A 24394-nucleotide genomic window follows, 5' to 3' on the forward strand; every position below is an offset into this window, starting at 1 on the left:
AGCTGGGATTCCTCTGCAGCCTGTGGTAAAGAACACGGTGAAGCAGGCTGTCCTCCTGCAGCCCATGGAGATCCACAGGGATGCAGAGATCCACCTGCAACCCATGCAGGAGCCCCATGCCAGAACAGGTAAATGCCTGAGAGGAGGCTGTGACCCTGAGGGAGATCCATGGAGAAAGGGGCCCTGCTCCCATGCTGGAGCAGCCTGTCCTTGAAGGACTGCACCTCGTCCTTGAAGGGCTGCACCCTGTGGAAGAGTGATCCACACTGCAGCAGTTTGGGGGGGACTGTTGCCTGTGGAATGGACTCACATCAGAAATTCACAAGAACTGTCTCCTGTGGGAGGGACCCCATGGTGCAGCAGGGGAACAACTCCTCTCCCTGAGCAACAGGAGAAGATACGGCTGATGAACTGACCATAACCTCCATTCCCTGCATGAAAAACACATTCACTCTCCTGTGAAAATTTAAAAAGTTTAATAAAGGACAATAGGAGACAAGGACCATAGAGCAAATGTTATATGGCCACACTCAGCCAAGAGCACACTGTTATCTTCGGAGATACCCCTTTAATACCTTTTCCATTACATCAGCCTGTTGCACATTCATAGACCCTTATGCATAGTAAACTTTTCCCCAAACTAGTTTACATGTTCCAAGAATTGCTTAGCATATCTCCTCCTTGAGTTCACCTTTGTAGAGCATGCATATTCCTTGGTTGTGGTTTTAGTCCATTCTTATCACTTCCAGTTTTTGGGCCTTGGTCCACACTGTCTTCAGGTGGTGAGTGCTGATAGTTGGCATATCTGCAGCGTCTTCTTCATATGTTCATTGGATGTTATCCCATCCAAGCAAACATTTTAACACAAGAATACTTATATCAGCTATTTCACTACTATTTCCAAGCTTAATTAACAACAGAAATAAAAACTATATCTTTGTGACAAAGTTACTTTAACATTATACATATAAAATCCATTTTAATATTTGTGAAAAGCCAATAATATAATATGTATCTATAACACCTGTCCCCTTGTGCTGCTGGGTGTGACCTGGAGTTCCTATGCTTGAGACATAAGACAGACTCATGTGTGTTTCCTCAGAAAAACAGCCTCGTTTATTGTCTCCGACACCCTTTTATAGACAATTCAAAACTCCCGGTGCTTCACAGACATTGGTCTAAACTCTACACCCCACAGACTCTTAACCAGTCAAATGCTTGTATTTTAGGAGAGCTCCCATTGGCTCTGTCAGCTTCTGTCAGTCAGCCCAGAGGCTGGTTCATGGAGCTGAGCTGGGCTGCTTATTATAACTGGATTAATGCTAATGCTACATCTCACCCTGTTTCTTTACTAAAAATTGAGATCTGTTCTTTGTCATCTATTTGTATGAGTCCCTAGCAAACAGGGTGACAGAAACAGCATGATTTTAATTTGCATGACATATATTAGTGAAGGTGCAGTATATTGGTTTAGAGTCTGTAGGTAGGAATTTCTTAATGTTTAGGTTACAAATCATAGCTTATTTTAACAACAAGCTATTTAACTCCTAAAACTGATGAAGAAAGTCTAGCTACTAGAGAGAAAAATTTGTTAACAGAAAACAGTCTGTAAACAAAGCTGTAAGTTATATCTTAATTCTGAACTGAAATTAGAAAACCTAGAAACATTAATCTTTGGTACAAGCTTAACAGATAAGGCAATTCATAAATGAACAGAGTCCTTATATGAACTGTTATTTCAAAAGTCCCAGATTCCTATGAGGTAGTTACTTATTGTTCTGGTTACATGGCTTTGTAATGTCTGTTGGAGGGACATCGGGCTGGTGCTATCTATGATTCTGAGCAGGACGCAGGGCAGGCCGGATGCATCTGGCTGGTATCCAGTGTCCCGCTGTCTGTTGAAATGCATGCATATCCCTGTCCCCAAGTAATAAGGGCCCAGGGACCTCCCCATGTATTGGTGAGGAAGTCTTTCACCATTACCTTGGGTTTAGGCATCTGGATATCACTGGACGATTGTAGTGATGGGAAATGGTTCAGTATAACTGGGTTCTGGGATCTTTCCAATACTGTTAAATGATGTAGTGTGTATATGGCTTTAGTTATTCTGCTCTGTGGGGTCTCACCACACATACCTCCCGTTTGTTTATTGAGTATACCCTTTAAGGTACCATGTGCTCTTTCTACTATGGCTTGTCCAGTTGCTGAATGGGGGATACAGGTTTGGTGTGATACACCCCAATACTGTAGGAATTGTCTAGTTTTCTGAGAGATGTATGCTGGCCCATTGTCAGTTTTGATAGTGTGAGTGATGCCCAGAACTGCAAAAGCTGACCGCCAGTGTGTGATGGCATCCTGACCCTTTTCTCCTGTGTGTACTATAGCCCACATTGCTAATGAAAAGGTATAAATTGAGACATGCACATATTTTAAATGGCCAAATTCAGGGATGTGTGTGACATCAGTTTACCAGATTTGCAAAGCACGCAGTCCACGAGGGTTTGCCCCCATCTGCAGTGGTGCAGCGTAGCCTTGGCAGTCAGCACAGGTGCTAACAATATTATAAGCCTCTGTGTCTGACAGCTGAAATTGCCACTGTAAGGCTTGAACACCTTGGTGGAAAAAATCATGTGATGCCTTTGCTTGTGCCAGTGTATCTGGTTGTGGTGCCATCCAAGCAGGGCTAGCTAGCATATTTGCTCTGGCATTCCCTCTGTGATAAAACCTGGTAAATTTGTGTGGCTTCTGATGTGTAGGATGTAATATGGGCAAATCCCGTATTGAATGGTGAGGCATAGAGTTTTGAGTAAGTTAAACAGTTGCGCATTATTAATTTCTTTTAGTATTGTTCAGTCTTATTTTTGTGTGATGTCAGCCACATGTGCAGAGTCCGTTACAACATTTAAAGAAGTGTGAGGAAAATGTTGGAAAGCCATAACTACAGCACATAGCTCTACTAATTAGGGTGATCCATGTGATCCATTCTCATGTCCCTTCAGCGTTTGCCACTCACCTTCCTCTTTCCATGTCACAGTGGCTTTTCCCATTTTCCCAGAGCCATCAGTAAAAACCGTAACACCCTTTAGAGGTGTTTGGCTATTTAGGGGCTTTAGAGACAGCGTGGTTTCACCACTTAGCTTTAGCAATCTATGGCTCAGCAAGTGGTAAGTGATTTGACTGGTAAAATTTTGTAAAGCACATTGCAAGGCTGTACAGTTAGCAAGACTCCATTCAAATTCCTCTTGTGTTGTAGGAATAATGATTTAAGAAGGATCTTTTGCATTTAATTGCAGACACCTGTGATGACATTTGATGATTAACTATGCTGTTAGCTCAGAGACGGTAGGTGCAGTCTTTTTTGGTCGGTGAAGTAAGAATACCCACTCTAGGATGTGCAAAGGGTCAGGCCAGTGTGTATTCCACTGTCCAATAATACCAGTAATATGAGAGTCAACAATGATAATGAATACAGTGATACACACCTTAGGGCATATCTGGTGGACCTGTCTCTTTGTGACAGCTTGCTGTACTGTTTCAAGAGCAGCTTTTGCCTCTGGGGTTAGTTTTCTGGAGGAAGTCAATTCAGGATCCCCTCTCAGGAGGTCAAAAAAGGGTGCTAATTGAGAATTGGTTATCCCTAAGTATGACCTGACCCAGTTTACAATACCCAAAAGTTTCTGTGCATCATTTAAAGTCTCAGTTTTGGTGGAAAATTGGATTGCTTGTGGCTGTATCGTTTGGTTCATTATTTTGAGTCCTAAATATTTCCAGGGTGCTTGCTTTTGCACCTTCTCTGGTGCTACCTGCAGCCCAAATTACTTTAATGCTTGCAGCAGGTTTGGCAGAATCTGCAAGAGTTCCCTTTTTGTTTGGGTTACAATCAGAATGTCATCCATGCAGTGATAGCAGTATGCCCCTGGAAACTGTTCTCTCACAGATGAGAGTGCCTGTGCAACTGATTTGTCGAAAGAAAAAAACTCCACAACTTTATGAAAGTTGTAAAGCCGGTATGTTTATTACAGCACTGGATGCATGTGGGGATCGCTCCCCTTAAAAGACATGTGTACCTCTGGGAACTCCAGATCCTTTTATTTTCTCCCTTACTAATCCATATGCATGGTATTTCACAATAGGTTCATACATCTTCATGTTACTGATTTCTCGTTACACTTGCAGCTAGTTACCCTTGCAGATAGTTTTTTTTTTATCAGAAAGTACAGAAAGAACTCCTGGGTCATCCTTCCCTGTCTCCTGCAGCCTCTCCATCTGTTTCAAAGTTCAAGGGGCCCCCCTCTTATCTCTGTCCTTTGGCTGAAGTAGTTTCTTCAAGCATAGGTTTATTTGTGAGAACAGGCAGTCAGACCAAACAGCTTTGTTTGCAAGCTACAGACTTAATTCAAGATTTAATTTACCTAAATCTGAAACGGATTTCTACTCTGGAAAATTTCCACTCTGTCTCGCAACGTACCACGGACAGATACTGGAACTGTTGCGCATTCCTTGTGGAAGTACAAAACACTGATAATGTGCTGGTGCCGCGTTATTGTCCTGGTTTAGGGCAAATTTGGTAGAGAATCTCCAAAGGAGGGCCCCTCCAGAAAGCAAACCCACACGGCCCCTCCCCCCAACCGGTTCGGGAAGAACTCCTCAGAGAGAAGTGGAAAGAACCTGCTTATTTAACAGGCACAGCACCCCCCAGCACACAAAATGAACAATACTGGATGGCACCACTGAGAAAGATGACAAAATCAGAATGTCTCTTTTGGGGGTGGTTGCTCGGTTCTCAGTCTCTCCGGCGCTGGGGCAGCTGCTGCAGGCCAAATGGTGCAAACCCTCGGTGTTCCCAGGTCCCAGTCCGGAGCAGGTTCGAGATGGTTGAAGAAAAAGGAGAGGAGAAACAGTCCAGAAAGGAATGTGGACTGTTTAGCTAGAACTAGCTAATAAGCAGAAGCAAAAGCAAGCAGAAGCAAGAGCAGAGAGAGAGAGAGAGAGCAAAGCAGAAAGCCAAAAGCAAAAAAGCGAAAGCAGCCCTATGTACTGCCTGTCTCTGTGTTCCTGATATATTACAGCGTCCTGAGTGGGTCACTGGAGGTGAGAGAGAGACGAGAATCTTGTTTCTTGATCAGAAGGCTGGATTTATTGATATATGATATATAATACATTATGACTATACTAAATAGAATAAAGAGAGAAGTTTGCAGAGGCTTGCTAGCTAAGCTAAGAATAGAAAGAAAGAATCTATAACAAAGTTGTGTCCAGGGACTCTGTCCCTAGCTTGCACTTGTGATTGGCCCTTAATTATAAACATAGAAACATGAGCCAATCAAGGTGCATCCCATTGCATTCCACAGCAGCTGACAACAATTGTTTACATTCTCTTTCTGGGGGCCCTCAGCTTCCCAGAAAATGCAGAAATCTGAAAGAAAGGATTTCTGTGAAAAAATGTCTGCAACATCTCACCTTTCTAAATTGTATAAATTAAAAGAAAAATGCTGATGTGAAATGAACAGGAAATTCCTTCACCTGTAAAATACAGAATACTAACAAATCACTAAAACAATCCTACAATCCAAGAAAAATGCAAAAAACAATGCAAAGAAAATTCAAGTCCATGCAGCTGAGCCCCAGAAACAGTCCATGAGCTGAAGTTGTTTCTTTTGGACATCTGAGAGTCCTTTTTGGTCCTGAAGCAGACTTGCTGCAAAAAGAATCCCATCAATAGTTATCAAAAAACCATTGACAGTCTTACAACAATTTCAAACAATTTGAACAATTTTGGAATGTCCTTTTCTGGCCCTTCAATGCTTCACTGCTTCAGAGCTGCTGCCTGCTATTTTCAATCTTTTTTATTTAATTTAATTTTTTTTTTTTTTTTAATCGAAAAGCAAAAGAGCAGCAGCCTAGCAGAGCAGTGCCAGAGAAGGAAAGGCCCTGGGGGCCCTGGCCCATGATGCACCAGGAACCCCAAAACTGGCCCACAAAGGGGGACCAGGACCGGTAGGAGAAACCAGAATTCCCAGAAACATAAGGAGGCCACGCAGTGGGCCTGGCCCAGGAACTTCCTGAGCCAAATGGCCCAGGCCAAACCCATGACACAGGCTCTGCATTCCCACAGGCCTGCACCCTGCTGCCAGTACAAGGGCAGCACGGGTAGTGAGATGCTTCCTTTCCCCAAAACCACTGAGGCATGCCAGCAGCAGGGAAATAGAAGCCTTCCCCAGAAATCCCATTTGGGGTCTGGAGATGTTTGTTCCCCACAGCAAACCAGCTATGGTCTCCTCCAACTGTGCCATCTTCCCCTGCACTGCATTGGGTTTGTCTCTCACCCGCCCCATGGCTTCATCATCCCCACCCCCTCCGGGCTGAGGATCAGAGGCAGAACTCTCGGGATGCATCTGCCCCCCCCCACTAGGGCACAAGAGAGGCGGCAGAGCTGGCAATCTCCATGGGAGAATCCCCAAAAAACCACCCCCGAACCTGCCGAGAATGCTGATCTTAAAAACAGGCAGCTGGACTGCCCTAACAGTGAGCTGGCGAGCAGCCCCTGCTCCACTGAAGGAGAGACCCCCCGCCGGGGCGGCTGCTACAGCAGCCAGTCCGGGATGGTCCAAGTTCGAACAAGCCGCTGGTTCCAGGGCAGTCTCTGACGCCGACACAGAGGACAGAGCCTCCGACAACGACAGAGCCACTGGGGCGGCCAGTGGAAGCAGCGGGGGGGAAGCCGGAACCGGGGAGGGAATCACGCTGGGTGTAAGATCAGCCGCGGGCTGCCCCGAGGTTCCCGCGGGTTCTGGACCGTCTCCAACACCGTCCTGAACAGGGACCGTCTCGGCTTGAGGCGGTGAGGAGGCCGATGGAAGCGGCGGAGGGGCCGAAGGAATCTTCTCCTCCGCTGAGCCGGAAGCTGGAGACGCATCGTCGTTGCCTAGCAACTCAGCAGGGACCGGAAGTGCTGTCTCTGCAGTCTCCAACGCAGGCGCTGGCAGGGGTGGGGAGGCCTGTGAAGCCATGGGCGGGACCGCCTGGAGAGGCGGAGACGGGATCGCCTGGAGTGACGGAGCTGGCAGAGGCGGAGAAGCCTCAGAGACCTGTGCCGCCCCCATGTCTGAACGAGGCGGAGTCTGAGAGGCCGGCTGTGGCAGCACCGCCTCCTCCCATCCCCCCGGAGAGAGAGAAGAGGGGGGAGGAGAAAATCCCATCTGCGCAGGCTCAGGAGAAAAAGTAAAAAAAACTTCTTTGCGCGGTGAAGTTTCAGCCCCCCCCGCTGCAAAGCAGGGGGGGCCGGGAAGCCCCCACTCATCCCTCACCGGGTCTTCTCCCGGGGACGGTGGAAACGGAGTCTGCCCATAGCAGTTAGAAATCCATTGAAAGATGGCCGCTCTGCGTTTCAAAACTGGGAAGAGCTTTATAAATGCTGGGTAGATAGAAGGAAGGACACGTCCCTGGCTCCAGATGAACTGGATAATCGAGTCCAGACATTCCCAGACAAAAACATCCAAAGCGTACAGGACATCAGTAAAGAACCGAAAAAGCTTTGCCCATCGAAAGAACTCATAGAGATCTGTTGCTGACAGAAAAAAACCATCTTCTCTACACCAGTGTTGCCAGAGGGCAATAAGATTCTCCTCTGAAGGAGTAAAATGAACCACGTTCTTCAAGGGGTATCTCCCCCATATAAACAGCCATAATTTTCTCGCGGCTGAACCCTCAGGGATAGAAAAGTGAACAGTACCTTTTTCAAAAGTCCAGCTTGCTCTGGCCAGCTCTGCAGGTATGCTGCTCTTGTCTACCATGTTTCCTGAAGGTTTTCCAGAAGAAGGTTCTCTTTGTGGTCAGCCTTGGCTGTGAACTCTGTCCAAATCGGGATCTTCAGTTCTTCAGCTCCTGGCTTGAATCCACTTTTGTGGTCACTTCAAAGTAACCATCAAATGCTACACATACAGGATTTTTACCCAGTGCAGCAATTTTGCTCCTCTGGTCTTATCAAATTAATTTTTGCTCTGACACGAGGGGTCACCAGATATTACAGCGTCCTGAGTGGGTCGCTGGAGGTGAGAGAGAGACGAGAATCTTGTTTCTTGATCAGAAGGCTGGATTTATTGATATATGATATATAATACATTATGACTATACTAAATAGAATAAAGAGAGAAGTTTGCAGAGGCTTGCTAGCTAAGCTAAGAATAGAAAGAAAGAATCTATAACAAAGTTGTGTCCAGGGACTCTGTCCCTAGCTTGCACTTGTGATTGGCCCTTAATTATAAACATAGAAACATGAGCCAATCAAGGTGCATCCCATTGCATTCCACAGCAGCTGATAACAATTGTTTACATTCTCTTTCTGGGGGCCCTCAGCTTCCCAGAAAATGCAGAAATCTGAAAGAAAGGATTTCTGTGAAAAAATGTCTGCGACACTGATAAGAGAAACCCAAACAAAACTTTCACTCTTCAGAGCCAGTCTTAAAGGCACAGAAAATATGAAGGGGGATACAAGCATCATAACGTCACCCCAGGACAGTTATTAATGGAGGGTATTGTAAAAGCAGCGAGCCCCCGACAAGAGAAGAATGATGCATCTGACTCCATGATATCAGAAGGTTAATTAATTACTTTATTATACTATATTATTCTATACCATTACACTATATTGCACTACATCTAAACTGAAACTGCACAAGCACTCAACTGAACAAAATCTTGTGACGGTCTGCTGACCGACAGTCTGGACACGCGCTTGGCCCTGATAGGCCAAGGAAACAAAACACCATCACTTTGGGTAAACAATCTCCATATTGCATTCTACTTTGGCACAAACACAGGCGCAGCAAATGAGATAAGAATTGTTTTGATCATTCTTTTCTCTGCTTCTCTCACTGCTTCTCTTAGGTTCAGAGAATGTGAATCCCACAGGAGGGTACTGTAAAGGCAAACTTTGGGATATCGTCTGGGTGTAGTGGAATAGTGAAAAAGCAATCCTTCAGGTCCAAAATCAGGATATCCCAGGAGGCAGGTATCATTGTGGGGGAAGGCATAGCAGCTTGTAAAGACCCCACGCCTTTCATCACTGAATTGATTTTTTTTAGGTCATGGAGCAGCCTCCATTTACCAGATTTTTTTTTTTACATCAAATACAGGGGTGTTCCAGGGACTCATAGACGATTCTGTGTCCTTGTGCTAGTTGTTCTTGTACTAATGAATTTAGGGCATCTAGTTTTTCTTCTTCAAGGGACCACTGCAGCACCCACACAGGCTGAGTAGTAAGTCATTTCAGAGCTGGTGTGGGACACCTTACGCCCTTTAACACAGTGGCCCCTGTTAAAAATCTGTCCCCACCCGAACTCCCCATGCAGACAAAACATCCCTCCCCCAAAGGTTCAATGGTGCAGCAGTAATGTAAGGTCAGATTGTAGCTGTTTGGCCCTCAGGATTTTTGATCAACACAGGATTGCTGCTCAAGCAGCTCTTTGTGGTCCCTCCGATGCCAGCAACAGCATATCCCGCAGGTGTAGTAGGCCATGATGTAGGTCATATATTGGCAGAGATGATGGTGATGTCTGCCCCTGTGTCAATCATCCCACTGACCTTTATCTGTGGAGGCTTTGCCTTGGGCATTGTAACAGTACAATCCATGTTAGGTCTTTGATCTCCTATGACCGGAGTCCAGTTCACCTGGGACTGTCCTGTTGATCCGAAGCCTTGGTCTCCTTGCTCCTTAGAATCTCCTTTGGGGATATAAGACTTAAAAGGAATGAGCTGTGCCATTCTGGTTTCTGCAGGGATTGTTATGGGTGGAACTGGTGTTGATACCATGGCTTTTATTTGTCCTGTAAAATCGGCATCTATGACACTCGGGTGCACATTGATGCCTTGTAGCATGGCACTGGATCTCCCTATAAGGAGTGCACTCATGCCTTTCCCTATGGGTCTCTGGGCCTTAAGAGAGATTTCATGTACCTGTAGCGAGTTTATGGTTATTGGGACTGAGGTGGATACATCCATTCTAGTTGTCCCTCTTGTCCTGGCTGTGAGCAGGTGACCCAGGCTTGTACTGGAGGGTGGGAAAATGCTTGTGTTGTCACGTGTTTCCCTGTCATGCTTGGTCTTCCGTTTCCCTGGTCCTTGAGAAATTAACCATTAACATGAAATTTGGACCAGCATTCTTTTTTTACAAGTCCAACTCTCCCACATAGTTTACAGTTTGCATTCATACCTCTCTGTCCTTGAAATGTCCCTTGTGGTGTGGACTGTTGAGGACAGTTTGCTCCCACGTGACCTTGTACACATCTGTAGCAATGGCAAGTTTGTTTAACAGCAGCTGTAATCGGATTAGCTAGCATATCCATGTTATGAGATCCAGTCTTAACCTTAGCACATGCATTTATCATATCCTCTAGGGATGGATTCTGTTTAGGTACTGCATCTATAACCTTTCTACAGTCCACGTTTGCGTAATCTTGTGCTAGCTGCAGTATTAATTGGCTCCTTGCTTTGCTATTAGATATCTGTTTTTCCACAGCATCTTTCAAATGTTCTATGAACTGCATATACAATTAGTCAGGTCTTATACTTGAATAGCTTTGGGTGAGTACAGACATATTTGTATTTTTTGTTAAAGCTTGCATTGCTAAATCCTTTGCTTGGGCTAGAATAAAGCGGTTCAAATGTGCTTGGGTTTGTGGATCTTCCATGGGGGACAGTCCCATAAGTTGAGAGATCCCTGCCTCAAAACATGGATCCTACTGTGAAGCTCTTGAGTTTTTTAGTCCCTGATCTTCTGCATAAGATCTCCAGCTTGATTCAAACATCATATATTGTACTGGAGTACAGAGTAATTTCACAATCTGCTTCATATCATATGGAGTTAACTAACTAGCAGTTATAAATCTAAGCATATTTGCAACAGCAGGTGACCCTAGCCCATGTTTAGCAGCTAGCTGGCATAGCTCTGAGACGATTTGCCAATTAAAGGGAACATATTTGTCAGGTGTTGTCCCATTACCTCGCACCACTGGGAATGCTGCAATCATTCCCCCACCCTGTTGCCAATTCTCTGATGATGATGAACACATGGGTACCAAAATTACTTCAGCTCCTTCTATATCTCCACATTCTATAGCCTTTTGTTTTACCTCTGGCCAGAAAATTACCGGGTCTTGGGTAGGAATGTTTCCTGCTCGGAACATCGAAGGGGCTGGAGCTGGCGTCAGCAGGGTTGTAGGGACTTTGTCAGCTTGTTGGGACCTTGATTGTAGATGCCATGGTGCTGCGACAGTGACAGCTGCATGTCCAGAGCTGGTGCAGGGAACAGGGCTCTGTATCATGGTGTTGGAGCTTCCTGGTTCCGGAGTGCTTCCAGGTGTGACGTAATGACAACATCCGGGCATTTGTAGCAATGTCATCTCTGGTTACATCCCCATGATGCAGTGGCAGGCAGGCGTGATTTGCAGAGGCGGGGCTGTGGGCACAGTTTGGGGGCTGAGCCAACCAGCTCCGGGCAGGGGCAGTCCGAGTGTTTCCATGGTGATGAGGGGCATGGTCAGCCCCAATGACGGGGGGGGGCGGTCCCGGGGACAGCATGGAGCTGGAGCTGCGTCATGCTCACTGGCTGCCCAGATGAAATGGCGGCGCCATCCGAGCTCCTGCAGCATCTGTGCATGGCAGGCACTGGGTGACATTTTCGGGGTGCCAGCACAGGGCACCCCAGTGTCCCTGGGACCCCGCTGGGTCCCCCCATCTACCTGCGCGGTGGGGCCGCTTTGTGCTGGGGAGCTGTGGGGGATGGTTCTCCCGGGGACAATACCAATGTGGGGGGGTAGTTCAGTGCAGTTCAGCCACATGGGGTGGCATTGCCGGCCATTGTGTCCTGCCACGTGCTTTGGGGGCTTAGTGAGGTGTCCATCTCCCCCGAAAACTCCTCCAGTGTGTTGTCCTCCCCATACACTTCAGTATTTATTAGTCTTATTAAATCCAAAACAAGCCTCCATGGTTTTATAACTTACTATGTTTTCCTCCCCCTTCGAGACTGCCTTTAATATACAGTGGCCAGTTTGTTCTTGGGTATTAAGGTCAAAAGCAGTTTCTTTTGTCGTGTCAAACCTGTGGGGTTTTGCCCATGTAATTAATCTAAATAATGCTTCTTCATCATAGTCTATGTCCCATTCCTTAAAGAAAATTTTCCATAACTGCCATGGGGTTTTCTGATGTTGAAAACCAAGCGCCCATGGTCTCCGGTGGGGTTTTTCTTCTATTTTCAACTTCTCCGGTTTCCTTTCCACACAGCCCTTTGGCTGTGATTTTCTGCAACCTGTTGCAAAGATTAATCCCTACAGCCTTTGCTGCGGCTTCTGGGCTCTTTCAAGCCTCTTCCTTTTCCAGTTTTTTTCTGGTTTCTCTTCATCACAGCTCTTCGGCTGTGATTTTCCACAACCTTTGTCACAAAGTTAGCTCCTGCAGCCTTTGCTGCCTATTTTTGGGCTCTTTTCAGCCTCTTTCTTTTTCAGCTTTTCGCTCCGTCTCTCTGGCAATTCCACAGGTCATTGGACTGTTCAATCCTCACATGGTGGCACCACTTGTGATGTGAAGTTCTGTGGTGGTGTTTGCAGGGGTCCCAGTGTTATATGTAGTAGAGATAATTCATGCTATAGAAAATAGGTGTATATATATGTATAAAATATTAGTGGAGCCTAAACCTATGTTTGTGTATAAAATGTTGGTGAAGGTTAAACATATGCTTATGAAACCACCCTGTCCAGGAACAGAAGCTATTCATATTGTTACTAGTTCCCGGACAGAGTTAAGATAAAATCAAACCCTGTTCACATATGAACAGAGTAGCTCTGAGCCATGGTGCCTGCAATTGTCTTTTCAGGGCTAGAGGTATTCACATGTTAAGCAGTTCCCTGACTGGCTCTGGGATTGTGTTGGACCCATTATCAGATGCAAGAGACAGGCTGGAGCCGATTTACTCTGCACCTGGGAGATATCATCTGGAATTTCCTGGGTGATGATCTCAGGAAGCCCACCAGGTCTTGCACCTGGACTTGAGATGGCATCACCTACTACATGTGAATAGTTCTTCCTCTGGAATACTCAGACATTCGTCTGGGCTTTGGACACTTTCTTTGTCTGATTCTACACATGTATGGACCCAACTTTACATGCCAAGAGAGACAAAGAATTATGTTGTCATCTTTGCCTCAGGCAGAATAAACTGTATATAAGCAGGCTTCTGGAAGCACTTGGGGTGCACCTTTCGGGGGAATGCTGCCACTCTGTCGGCCAGATCCCAAAGGGCACCCAGCAGCTGCTCCCGGGGCTGACGCTATCTTGGTTGTGGGAAGGTTTTCAAATTTTCTATTTTTAATCGACCTAACAAATCTTTGTCAAATTTTTATAAATTTGGCTCTCGATTTGATCATTTATAACATCAGGATGAGAGAAGAGATGAGAATCTTGACTTCATGTTTCAGAAGGCTGATTTATGATTTTATTATAGATATTATATTAAAAGAAAATGATATATTAAAACGATACTAAAAGAATAGAAGAAAGGATTTCATCAGAAGGCTAGCAAGGAATAGAAAGGAATGATAATAAAATCTTGTGACTGCTCACAGCCTCAACACAGGTGACTGTCATTCGTCATCTAGTAAAAAACATTTCACATGCTGGGTAAACAATTCTCCAAATCACATTCCAAAGCAGCAAAACATGGAGAAGCTGAAGCTTCTCAGCTTCTCAGGAGAAAAGATCCTGGCAAAAGGATTTTTCATAAAATATGTCTGTGACAGTATTCCTATGCTTGAGACATAAGACAGACTCACGTGTGTTTCCTCAGACAAACAGCCTCATTTATTGTCTCCGACATCCTTTTCTAGACAATTCAAAACTCCTGGCGCTTCACAGACATTGGTCTAAACTGTACGCCCCACAGACTCTTAACCAGTCAAATACTTGTATTATAGGAGAGCTCCCATTGGCTCCGTCAGATTCTGTCAGTCAGCCCAGAGGCTGGTTCATGCAGCTGAGCTGGGCCACTTATTATAACTGGATTAATGCTAATGCTACAGCTACAGTTGGGGTAGGAGGCAGAGATTGAAAGAGGGAGGGTTGTGGGAAAGATGCTTTTAAGGTTTTATTTAACTTCTCATTATCCTGCTCTGATTTTGTTAGTGTAATAAATTCAATGCATATCTCTACGTTGAGCCTGTTTTGCCCATGATGGTATTTGATGAGTGCTCTCTCCTGGTCCTTATCTCAACCCATGAACCCTTTATTAAACTTTCTCTCCCCTGTCCAGCTGCAGAGGGGAGTGAGTGGCTTTGGTGGGTGCCTGGTATCTGGCCAGTGTCAACCCACGACATCCCAGTTGGACCTCCTGGCTGACAGGACACACTGCTGACTCATTCAACTTGCCATCAACCAGGATCCCCAGGTCCTTTTCCACAGTGCTGGTCTCCAGCCTCTTGTTCCCCAGTCTATCCATATATCCAGGGTTGCCTCATCTCAGGTGCAGAATCTGGCAGTTGCCTTTTTTAAACTTCATACTGTTGGTGATTGCCCAGGCAATGACTACAAGTGATATAAAATATGGGTATAGCAATAAGAGCTTATGGTCCTTTTTTAATGAATCTGCTGGCTTTATGAGAGAACTTCTTTGCAGGTACTCCTTGTCCAGAGAGATAAATCATTGGATACCGTCCCTCAGGTGTGTCAACTGCACCATTAGTTTGGTGTCATCTGAAAATTTGCTCAGGGTGCATTTGATCCCTTTGTCTATGTCAATATAGAAGATTTTAATTAACACTGGTTGCAATACAGATCCTTGGAGGGACACCAGTTGTCACCAATGTCCATTGGGACTCTGAACTGGTGACCACTACCCTCTGGATGTGACTGTCCAATCACGTTTTTATCCATCAAACAGTTCACCCATCAAATCTATCTCTCCAATTTAGAGAGAATGATGTTGTGGGGGACTGTGTCAAAGGCTTTACAGAAGTCCAGATAAATGACATCTTCAGCCCTTTCCTTGTCCACTGATGTAGACACTCCATCATAGAAGGCCACTGGGTTGGTCAGGCAGGACTTGTCCTTCGTGAAGCTGGGCTGGCTGTCTTGAATCACCTCCCTGTCCTCCATGTGCCTTAGCAGAGCTTCTAGGGGGATCTGTTCCAGGATCTTCCCAGGCACAGAGGTGAGGCTGATAGAGTGGTAGTTCCCAGGGTCCTCTTTTCTACCCTTTTTTAAGATGGGTGCAGTGTTTCCCTTTTTCCAGTCACCTGGGACTGTGGGGGCCTGAGTTAACTTATGTATTGTAAATACATGTATGGCAGTGAAAGATCTTTGTATTGTATTAGTGACCCTGCCCGGATTCTAGTTATTGTAAATGGGCTGCAGCTGTGATGTCCTTGATTGGGCAGCAGCTGTAGCCCATGGAGGTAACTGAGATAAAAGGGGGCGGGGTGGTCAGGGAGAGCCTGGGAGAGGAGCCCTGACCGAGAAGCAACAACACCACTGCTGTGAAGATCTGCCATGAGAAAACCACAAAGAAGGTATGAGACTCAGGAAATATAATTATGCAACAATATGAATACAACATCTGGTGACTCCGACATGATAAAGATCTGCAGCCACAACGAACATCGAATGAAGGTATGGAATCCCCCGGACAGCCGAGAGCTGTGGCAGCCAGAGAGCTGGGACAGAAGATAGGACAGCTGAGAGCTGTGGCAGCCTGAGAGCTGGGACTATAGAAGAAAAGACAGCTGAGAGCTGGGACAGAAGATAGGACAGCTGAGAGCTGTGGCAGCCTGAGAGCTGGGACTATAGAAGAAAAGACAGCTGAGAGCTGGGACAGAAGATAGGACAGCTGAGAGCTGTGGCAGCCTGAGAGCTGGGACTCTAGAATATAGTAAGGCCTTTAAATCAAGGAGCTGTAACAGCAGAAAGCTATAAGATTATGGCTTTTCAGAGAGCTGTAAGACTATGGCCTTTGAGGAGAAGAGCCTGGGAACATCTAGGGATTTGTGTGTGTGTTTAAAGACAGCCGAGAGCTGTGGCAGCCTGAGAGATGGGACTCTAGAAGAAAAGACAGCTGAGAGCTGTGGTAGCCTGAGAGCTGGGACTATAGAAGAAAAGACAGCTGAGAGCTGTGGCAGCCTGAGAGCTGGGACTAGACAGCTGAGAGCTGTGGCAGCCTGAGAGCTGGGACTCTAGAATATAGGAAGGCCTTTAAATCAAGGAGCTGTAACAGCAGAAAGCTATAAGGTTATGGCTTTTCAGAGAGCTGTAAGACTATGGCCTTTGAGGAGAAGAGCCGGGGAACATCTAGGGATTTGTGTGTGTGTCTAAAGACAGCTGAGAGCTGCGGCAGCCTGAGAGCTGGGACTCTACAAGAAAAGACAGCCAAGAGTTGTGGCAGCCTGAGAGCTGGGACAGATATGTATATTGTAATTGTAAAGTTGCTAAAAGAAAAGGGGGAAATGTGGGGGCCTGAGTTAACTTATGTATTGTAAATACATGTATGGCAGTGAAAGATCTTTGTATTGTATTAGTGACCCTGCCCTGATTCTAGTTATTGTAAATGGGCTGCAGCTGTGATGTCCTTGATTGGGCAGCAGCTGTAGCCCATGGAGGTAGCTGAGATAAAAGGGGGCGGGGTGGTCAGGGAGAGCCTGGGAAAGCAGCCCTGACCGAGAAGCAACAACACCACTGCTGTGAAGATCTGCCATGAGAAAACCACAAAGAAGGTATGAGACTCAGGAAATATAATTATGCAACAATATGAATACAACATCTGGTGACCCCAACGTGATAAAGAACACGCAGCCACAACGAACATCGAATGAAGGTATGGAATCCCCCAGACAGCCGAGAGCTGTGGCAGCCAGAGAGCTGGAACGGAAGATAGGACAGCCGAGAGCTGTGGCAGCCAGAGAGCTGGGACAGAAGATAGGACAGCTGAGAGCTGTGGCAGCCTGAGAGCTGGGACTAGACAGCTGAGAGCTGTGGCAGCCTGAGAGCTGGGACTCTAGAATATAGTAAGGCCTTTAAATCAAGGAGCTGTAACAGCAGAAAGCTATAAGACTATGGCTTTTCAGAGAGCTGTAAGACTATGGCCTTTGAGGAGAAGAGCCTGGGAACATCTAGGGATTTGTGTGTGTGTTTAAAGACAGCCGAGAGCTGTGGCAGCCTGAGAGCTGGGACTAGACAGCCGAGAGCTGTGGCAGCCTGAGAGCTGGGACTATAGAAGACAAGACAGCCGAGAGCTGTGGCAGCCTGAGAGCTGGGACTAGACAGCTGAGAGCTGTGGCAGCCTGAGAGCTGGGACTATAAAAGAAAAGACAGCTGAGAGCTGTGGCAGCCTGGGAGCTGGGACAGATATGTATGTGGTAATTGTAAAATTGGTAAAAGAAAAGGGGGAAATGTAGGGGGTTGAGTAAATATATGTATGGCAGTGAAAGATCTTTGTATTGTATTAGTGACCCTGCCCTGATTCTAGTTATTGTAAATGGGCTGCAGCTGTGATGTCCTTGATTGGGCAGCAGCTGTAGCCCATGGAGGTAGCTGAGATAAAAGGGGGCGGGGTGGTCAGGGAGAGCCTGGGAAAGCAGCCCTGACCGAGAAGCAACAACACCACTGCTGTGAAGATCTGCCATGAGAAAATCACCAAGAAGGTATGAGACTCAGGAAATATAATTATGCAACAACATGAATACAACAACTGGGTTGGTCAGGCAGGACTTGTCCTTCGTGAAGCTGGGCTGGCTGTCTTGAATCACCTCCCTGTCCTCCATGTGCCTTAGCAGAGCTTCTAGGGGGATCTGTTCCAGGATCTTCCCAGGCACAGAGGTGAGGCTGATAGAGTGGTAGTTCCCAGGGTCCTCTTTTCTACCCTTTTTTAAGATGGGTGCAGTGTTTCCCTTTTTCCAGTCACCTGGGACTTCATCTGTCATGACTTTTCAAATTTCACGGAGAGTGGCTTGGCAACTACATCAGCCAATTTTCTCTAGACTCTGGGATGCATCTCATCAGGTCCCATGTACTTTTGCACATTCAGGTTCATCAGGTGGTCACAAACCTTATCTTTACTTACAGTGGGAGGGACTTTGCTCCCCCAGTCCCTTTCCTGCTGTCCATCTACTTGAGAGGTATTGAAGACTGAGGCAAAAAAAGCTTTTGAGTACCTCATCCTCCTCCTCATAATCTGTTGTTACCAGTTTTCCAGCACTGTTTATTGAGGGGAGTATACCTCCTTTGACCTTCCTTTTCTGGTTCAGAGACCTGTAGAAGCCTTTCCTGTTATTCTTTGCACCCCTTGTCAGGTTCAGTTCCAGTTTTACCTTTGCCTTCCTCACCCCATCCCTACACAACTGAACTTCATCCCTATACTCTTCCCAGGATACCTGTCCTGGTTTCCACTGCCTGTCCATTTGCTTCTTTCCCTTTACTTTGATCAGCAGGTCACTACTCAGACATACCAGTCTCCTGTCTTCTTTGCCTGATTTCTTGATCCTGTGAATTGTTAGCTCTTGTGCTTTATGAAAGACTTCCTTACAGATCTGCCAGTTCTGTTCCATTCCCTTGTCCCTGAGAGCAGCCTTCCAAGGGATCCAACTATCTCCCTTAAGAGCTAGAAGCTTGCTTTCCCAAAGTTCAGGGGCTTAACTTTGCTCCTTACCTGACCCATATCCCTCAGGACTGCAAACTCCACCAATGTGTGATCACTGCAGCCCAGGCAGCCTCCAATCTTGACATCTCTGATTAACTCACTTGTGTTGGTGACCAACAGATGTAGCAACACATCCTCTTTGGTAGGGCTATCTATTACCTGGCTCAATAAGTTGACATCCATGCATACCAGGAGTCTCCTGGATTGTCTACAGCTTGCCATGCTACTTTCCCAGCAAATGTTGGGGTGGTTGAAGTCCCCCAGCAGGATGAGAGCTTGCAAGTGCAATGCCTCCTGTAGCTGTAGCAAGAAGGCTTTGTCAATAGGCTCCCCTTGATCAGGTGGCCTGTAGTAGACACAAACCACAAGGTTCTCTTTGTTGCCTTGATCTCTGGTCCTTACCCACAGGCTTTCAACCTGCTCATGGCTGTTCTTCAGACAGCTCTTCACTGTTGGTGATGACATCAAATGCAAAGAAAAATATAAGTGTAAGAAATAATCTAAATATAAAAAAATCAAAATGTCAATATCAAGATGGCAGCGATGAGAAAACACTGATGCAGTGTTATAGCTTCGAGCTCTGCTCTAGGTGTGGTTTTTCTTTTCTTGTCTGTCTTTCCCATGCAAGCTCCCTTTTATTTTAATTTTGTTACAGATAAACAACTGCCTTCTGATTGGTCCTCAGGGCCTCTGCTAGTTTTGTGACACACAAAACATGTTTCAAGCATTGCATGCATGTGATCATTTTCAATCACAGTAAGTTACACACTCATATGGTAGTCTTCCACTAAAGTAATTTTTTCACAGCATGCTCAGCAAACACACAAATTATCAGAGTCTTTAGGGTTAATATTCTCTTGTTCTAATCTTGGTTAGGATGCTAGGTGTCTGGCACTGTTCCCACACTTCACAATACACCTCTTGATGCGGAGGGCATATTAATAGACTGGACCTGTCTGTTTCTTCCAGTGTTGCTGCCTTCAACTGGAAGTATAGAGGAGAATATAATTTGTGTCCCAGAATACCAGGATATATCTGGAAGTGTGTATATATGTATCTTTGCAGCATAAGCAGCCAGTCAAATCACAGTACACTCTGACTCCTGTATGTATTGTTGACGCCAATGACCAAAAAATGCAGATGGGGGAAAAATCTGATTGGTTAGATTGCCCAGCAGGAATTGACATGTTCCCACTTTAAAGATTTATATACATAGAGGGAGGAGACACAGGATATTTTAATTTGAATAATTGAATAATTTGGCTTTGTTGTTGGTTGGGGATGGGAGGGCTTTTTTGTGGGATGGTGGGGATTTTGTTTGGTTTTTTCTTCCCCCCCAATTAAAACAGAGCTTCTCATCTAGCCTAGAAGGACCTGCAGTTGGAATTACTCTCTGTATGCTTTTCTAAGATAGCTGAGTAGTATTTATCAAGTCTTTTGACATATCAGGTAAAAAGAGGTAACAGAGCAGAGAAGGCAAGAGGCTGCCATTTTGAACCTCATTGTATTTGAGTAACTTAAATCCCTGATTGTTGGTATATTGTCTTGGTTTTACAATAGGATGAATTTGTACTTTGTATTGTTTCAATAGGTGATGCGGATGACACTGTCAACATTGAATTGGCGACGACGGGAAATGGTGAGGTGGTTAGTAACATGTGCAACAGAAATAGGTATGTTCTGAGGTGCTTCTCAAGGGCTCATGCCTTTTTGTCAGCTAATCTTAGATGGCTTGATCTTGTTTGTCAACACTCATGCTCTGCAAATATCTCACACCTTCTGTTCCTCTTTAAAATCCCTTTTTTAAAAGACAATAATTATGTCAGTGTTGAGTGGGTTTTTTGAGCATGTAATAGACTAGGCACAAGTCAAGTAAGACAATACTTGATTAATGCAGTGTAACTTCTTTCCCCTTCAAGGTAGGGACATTCATAACCCAGATTTCCCCTTCTTCCCTCCATGTTGGGTTTGGGTTTGAAGCTGCAGCAGAGAAAGGGGTAGTGGTTATGGGATGTTACACTATGCTACAACTTTGCTTGCTCTGAAGGGTAAGGCTCCAAAAGACTGATGAGAGCACTGTCTTGTCAGTGGTAGGGAAGATGAACCAAAAAACAGGTGAATGAAATGTGGAGGTTGCGTCCCACTGTGTGGCATACAAGATCTCATGAAGGGGTTCTCAACATTTGTTTTCTTGGTTTCATTTTTTAAGCCCCTTTGTAAATCCAAGATTAGAGTGTAATGCTTCTTTGTTACATGGCTATGACATTGTGCAGGCCTCTCACCTGCACTGGAAAGCCAACCAAACACTAACACAACCCAAGCCTTTCTACAATATTGCTCAGAGTATTTCCCTAATAAAAACCTTTATGTTCAAGTGCATATCAATTCAATACAAGATGTATCTGAAAAGCTTGTTGGGAGAGGGTAGAGGTTAGGATTTTTAATTTTATATCTTTTAAAGTTGTGCTTAGTATTAAATGCCATGGTGTTATATTAAATGAGACATTTGGCATGCCTTCATATTCTTTTTTGCACGTGCTGTACCGTGAGATGCACATTAAGAAAAAAGTTAAAATTGCCTTTTAAGTGTTTGGTGTGAGGGCTGCTTTTGAATGATATGATAAGACCAAATGAGCCAGAACTTGTTATACAATTTGTCTTAGATAACAAGTAAAACAGCTCAATTTTCTCACTGGGATATAAAAGCTTATCTTGCAAGCTTTTTTGTTATCTGCATTTCAATGATTGCTGCAGAGTGTACACAGTTAGCCTTTGTTTTAATGTCCTTTTGCAGACATGTTATCAGGTTTAGCTTTTCTTGCTGAAGCTGGTCTCCTTCAGTGTACTGGCAACCTCTTAGAACTTTGACTGTAATCTTTTGCTGAACATCTATATCTGCTAGGTTTTGTCAGTTGTGCCTAATCCTTTCTTTCTCTCCCCAGGTGTTTATGCACTGGACAGTATAATGCAAAACTGGTTTACACTTTTCACACCAACAGAAGCTACTAGCATTGTTGCTACAACAGTGATGTCCAACAGCACCATTGTCCGTCTGCATCTGGACTGTCATCAGCAGGAGAAGCTGGCCAGCAGTGCTAGAACACTTGCTCTACAGTGTGCCATGAAGGATCCTCAAAACTGTGCCCTCTCTGCACTGACTCTGTGTGAAAAGGATCACATAGCTTTTGAGACCGCTTACCAAATCGTTCTAGATGCTGCTACAACCAGCATGAGCTACTCACAGCTTTTCACTATAGCACGATACATGGAGCACCGTGGTTACCCTATGCGGGCCTATAAGCTGGCCACTTTGGCCATAACGCATCTCAACTTGAGTTACAATCAGGACACACACCCTGCCATTAACGATGTTCTCTGGGCATGTGCACTCAGCCATTCTCTTGGGAAAAATGAGCTAGCAGCTTTAATACCTCTGGTGGTCAAAAGTGTCAAGTGTGCAACAGTGCTGTCAGATATTTTGCGCAGGTGTACTTTAACCACTCCTGGCATGGTGGGACTTCATGGAAGGAGGAATTCTGGTAAGCTCATGTCACTGGACAAAGCCCCTTTAAGACAACTCTTGGATGCCACGATCGGAGCTTACATTAATACAACTCATTCACGTCTCACTCACATCAGCCCACGACACTATAGTGAGTTCATAGAGTTCCTCAGCAAGGCCCGAGAGACCTTCTTAATGGCTCATGATGGACACATACAATTTACACAGTTTATTTATAACCTAAAACAAATCTACAAAGGCAAAAAGAAACTGATGATGTTGGTTCGTGAGCGGTTTGGTTGACGAAAATGAGTGAAGGGAGGAGGTGGTTTGGTATTACTTGAGCTTGCCTTCATATCTTTTTGAACTTAAAGAAACAAAGCCACACTGGTATTATATGTGTATAGTTATACTGAGTTTGAAAACTAAACTGTCATGTTGTGAAAGTTTGTGTGTTTAATTTTTTTCCTTTATTCTGTTTTGTGTGATTAAAAAAGGTTTGGTTTACACTGAGTATATGTTGTCAAGTAGCAAAAGCCCACATCACTCTCCTGTTCTTTCTGTATATGTTCACAGCCTCAAAAACAAAACATATATTTCAATGGCTTTAAAAAAGCAAACAAAGCACCTCCATCCTGTGATAAGTACCTCAAATGCATTCAGCTTTGCTCCTTTGTAACTCATTATTATATTTCAACGTATTTAAACAAGCCAACAAATGAAATACTAGTAGTTAAAAGGCTGACCATGTGGCTTTGCAGTGCTCTTCATCCAGAAGCATGGCACACAATGCTTATGCATGTGGAAACTTAGCGACTGTCAACATACATTCTCAGGGATTTGTCAAAATAAATTTTTTAAAGTATGAGAGCATTTATTGTACTGTATATATATTATAGTAGATGTCTGAATACTGAAAAAAATCTAACATTAATTTATTTTAAAAAATCGAATATATGTAATGCAAAGTACTTGAAGCTGCAGTAGCTTGGTTTTAAAGAAAAAATATCTGAAGGACTAAAGTGCGCCTTGCTTCAGGGTTGGCTCAGGTGGTGAACTATATGCTGGGCATCTATTCAGAGCCATCTTTTGGATTGCATGGTTGGAATGATACCTACTGGGGAAGTTTTATATATGTATACGTATGTGTGTGTGTGTGTGTGTGTGTGTGTGTGAGTGTGTATGTATACACACATAAACACATGCTTGTAACAGGCACTATAGTAAAGAGGGACAACAAAAAATACACAACCAGAGCAGCAAGCCTTAGCATTAAGAATACAGTATGACAGAATTGGGGTTTGTGCCTCCTAGCCTAGGAAACTTAAAGAAATATCATTTTGGACATAAAATGCAAAATGATTGACATGATACATTATGCCTTTGCAGTGAGCTAATAATAAGCTAACCTTTGTGCACAAATATATATATATATGATATATATTCTGCATAGGTATTTTGACTGTGCAGGACAGAAAGTTGTGTAGGTATGACTGTTCTACTTTTCCGTTCATTTTTGTAATATATTTTATTTTCTCTAGAATCACTCAAACAAAAGCAACCTTCTATCTTGCCTTGTCTTAATGCTTTAAATTAACCAAACTGGAGATCTAGCTACCAAACTGTTCATTATATTCTTAAATACCAACTTTGATTACAGTATCGTGACTTTGCTTTAGCTGATGGTTCTGCATCCTTGTGCTTTTTAAAACAGTTTTTGTTTTGGTGCAAAAGTTGTCCAATGTCTCTTGTTCCCTTCATTAGAGAACATGCTAGATTTATGTTTGTAGGTATTTTTGTTTAGAAAAACTATTTCATGCTCTCCATTTTATTTATTATAATAGGTAAAAAGGTTGTACTTCATTACCCATATAAACAAGCTCATTAAGTTGAAATTAAGATTTGATACAATTATATCAATGTATTTATGTAACTAAATCACTGTTTTATAAACTTGTTACTGATAACATTTTTTTTGTTTTGATTAAAATTAGTTTTTTGAAAGTTGATTCTGTCTCCTTTATGGTGTCTGTTGCTGGAGTTAAATTATCTATGAATAGTTCATAGATCTTAAAAGCCCAGCTTGCAACTTTGGTGCATTATGGTGATAAGCAATATGACCAAGAAAGAAATGTTTTGTTCCTCAAAAATCTGCTGAGGAAAAGTAGTGTTCACAATTACAACAGCACCTTTGCTCATGCAGGAAGACTTGATGTGTC

At 44.4% G+C, this 24394-nt stretch overlaps 1 protein-coding gene across 1 annotated transcript in view; it reads left to right on the forward strand.

The window, feature by feature from the left end:
- LOC134431454 (zinc finger SWIM domain-containing protein 6-like) overlaps positions 1-22478 on the forward strand; it is a 338553-nt gene extending 316075 nt beyond the window's left edge. The window contains exons 13-14 of the mRNA XM_063179466.1: positions 20265-20346; positions 21616-22478. Coding sequence (XP_063035536.1) covers positions 20265-20346; positions 21616-22478 — 945 coding nt within the window. The remainder of the gene's footprint in view (positions 1-20264; positions 20347-21615) is intronic.
- Positions 22479-24394: the final 1916 nt, after the last annotated feature.

This window comes from Melospiza melodia, chromosome W (assembly GCF_035770615.1).
Source record: "Melospiza melodia melodia isolate bMelMel2 chromosome W, bMelMel2.pri, whole genome shotgun sequence".
Classification (NCBI taxonomy): domain Eukaryota; kingdom Metazoa; phylum Chordata; class Aves; order Passeriformes; family Passerellidae; genus Melospiza; species Melospiza melodia.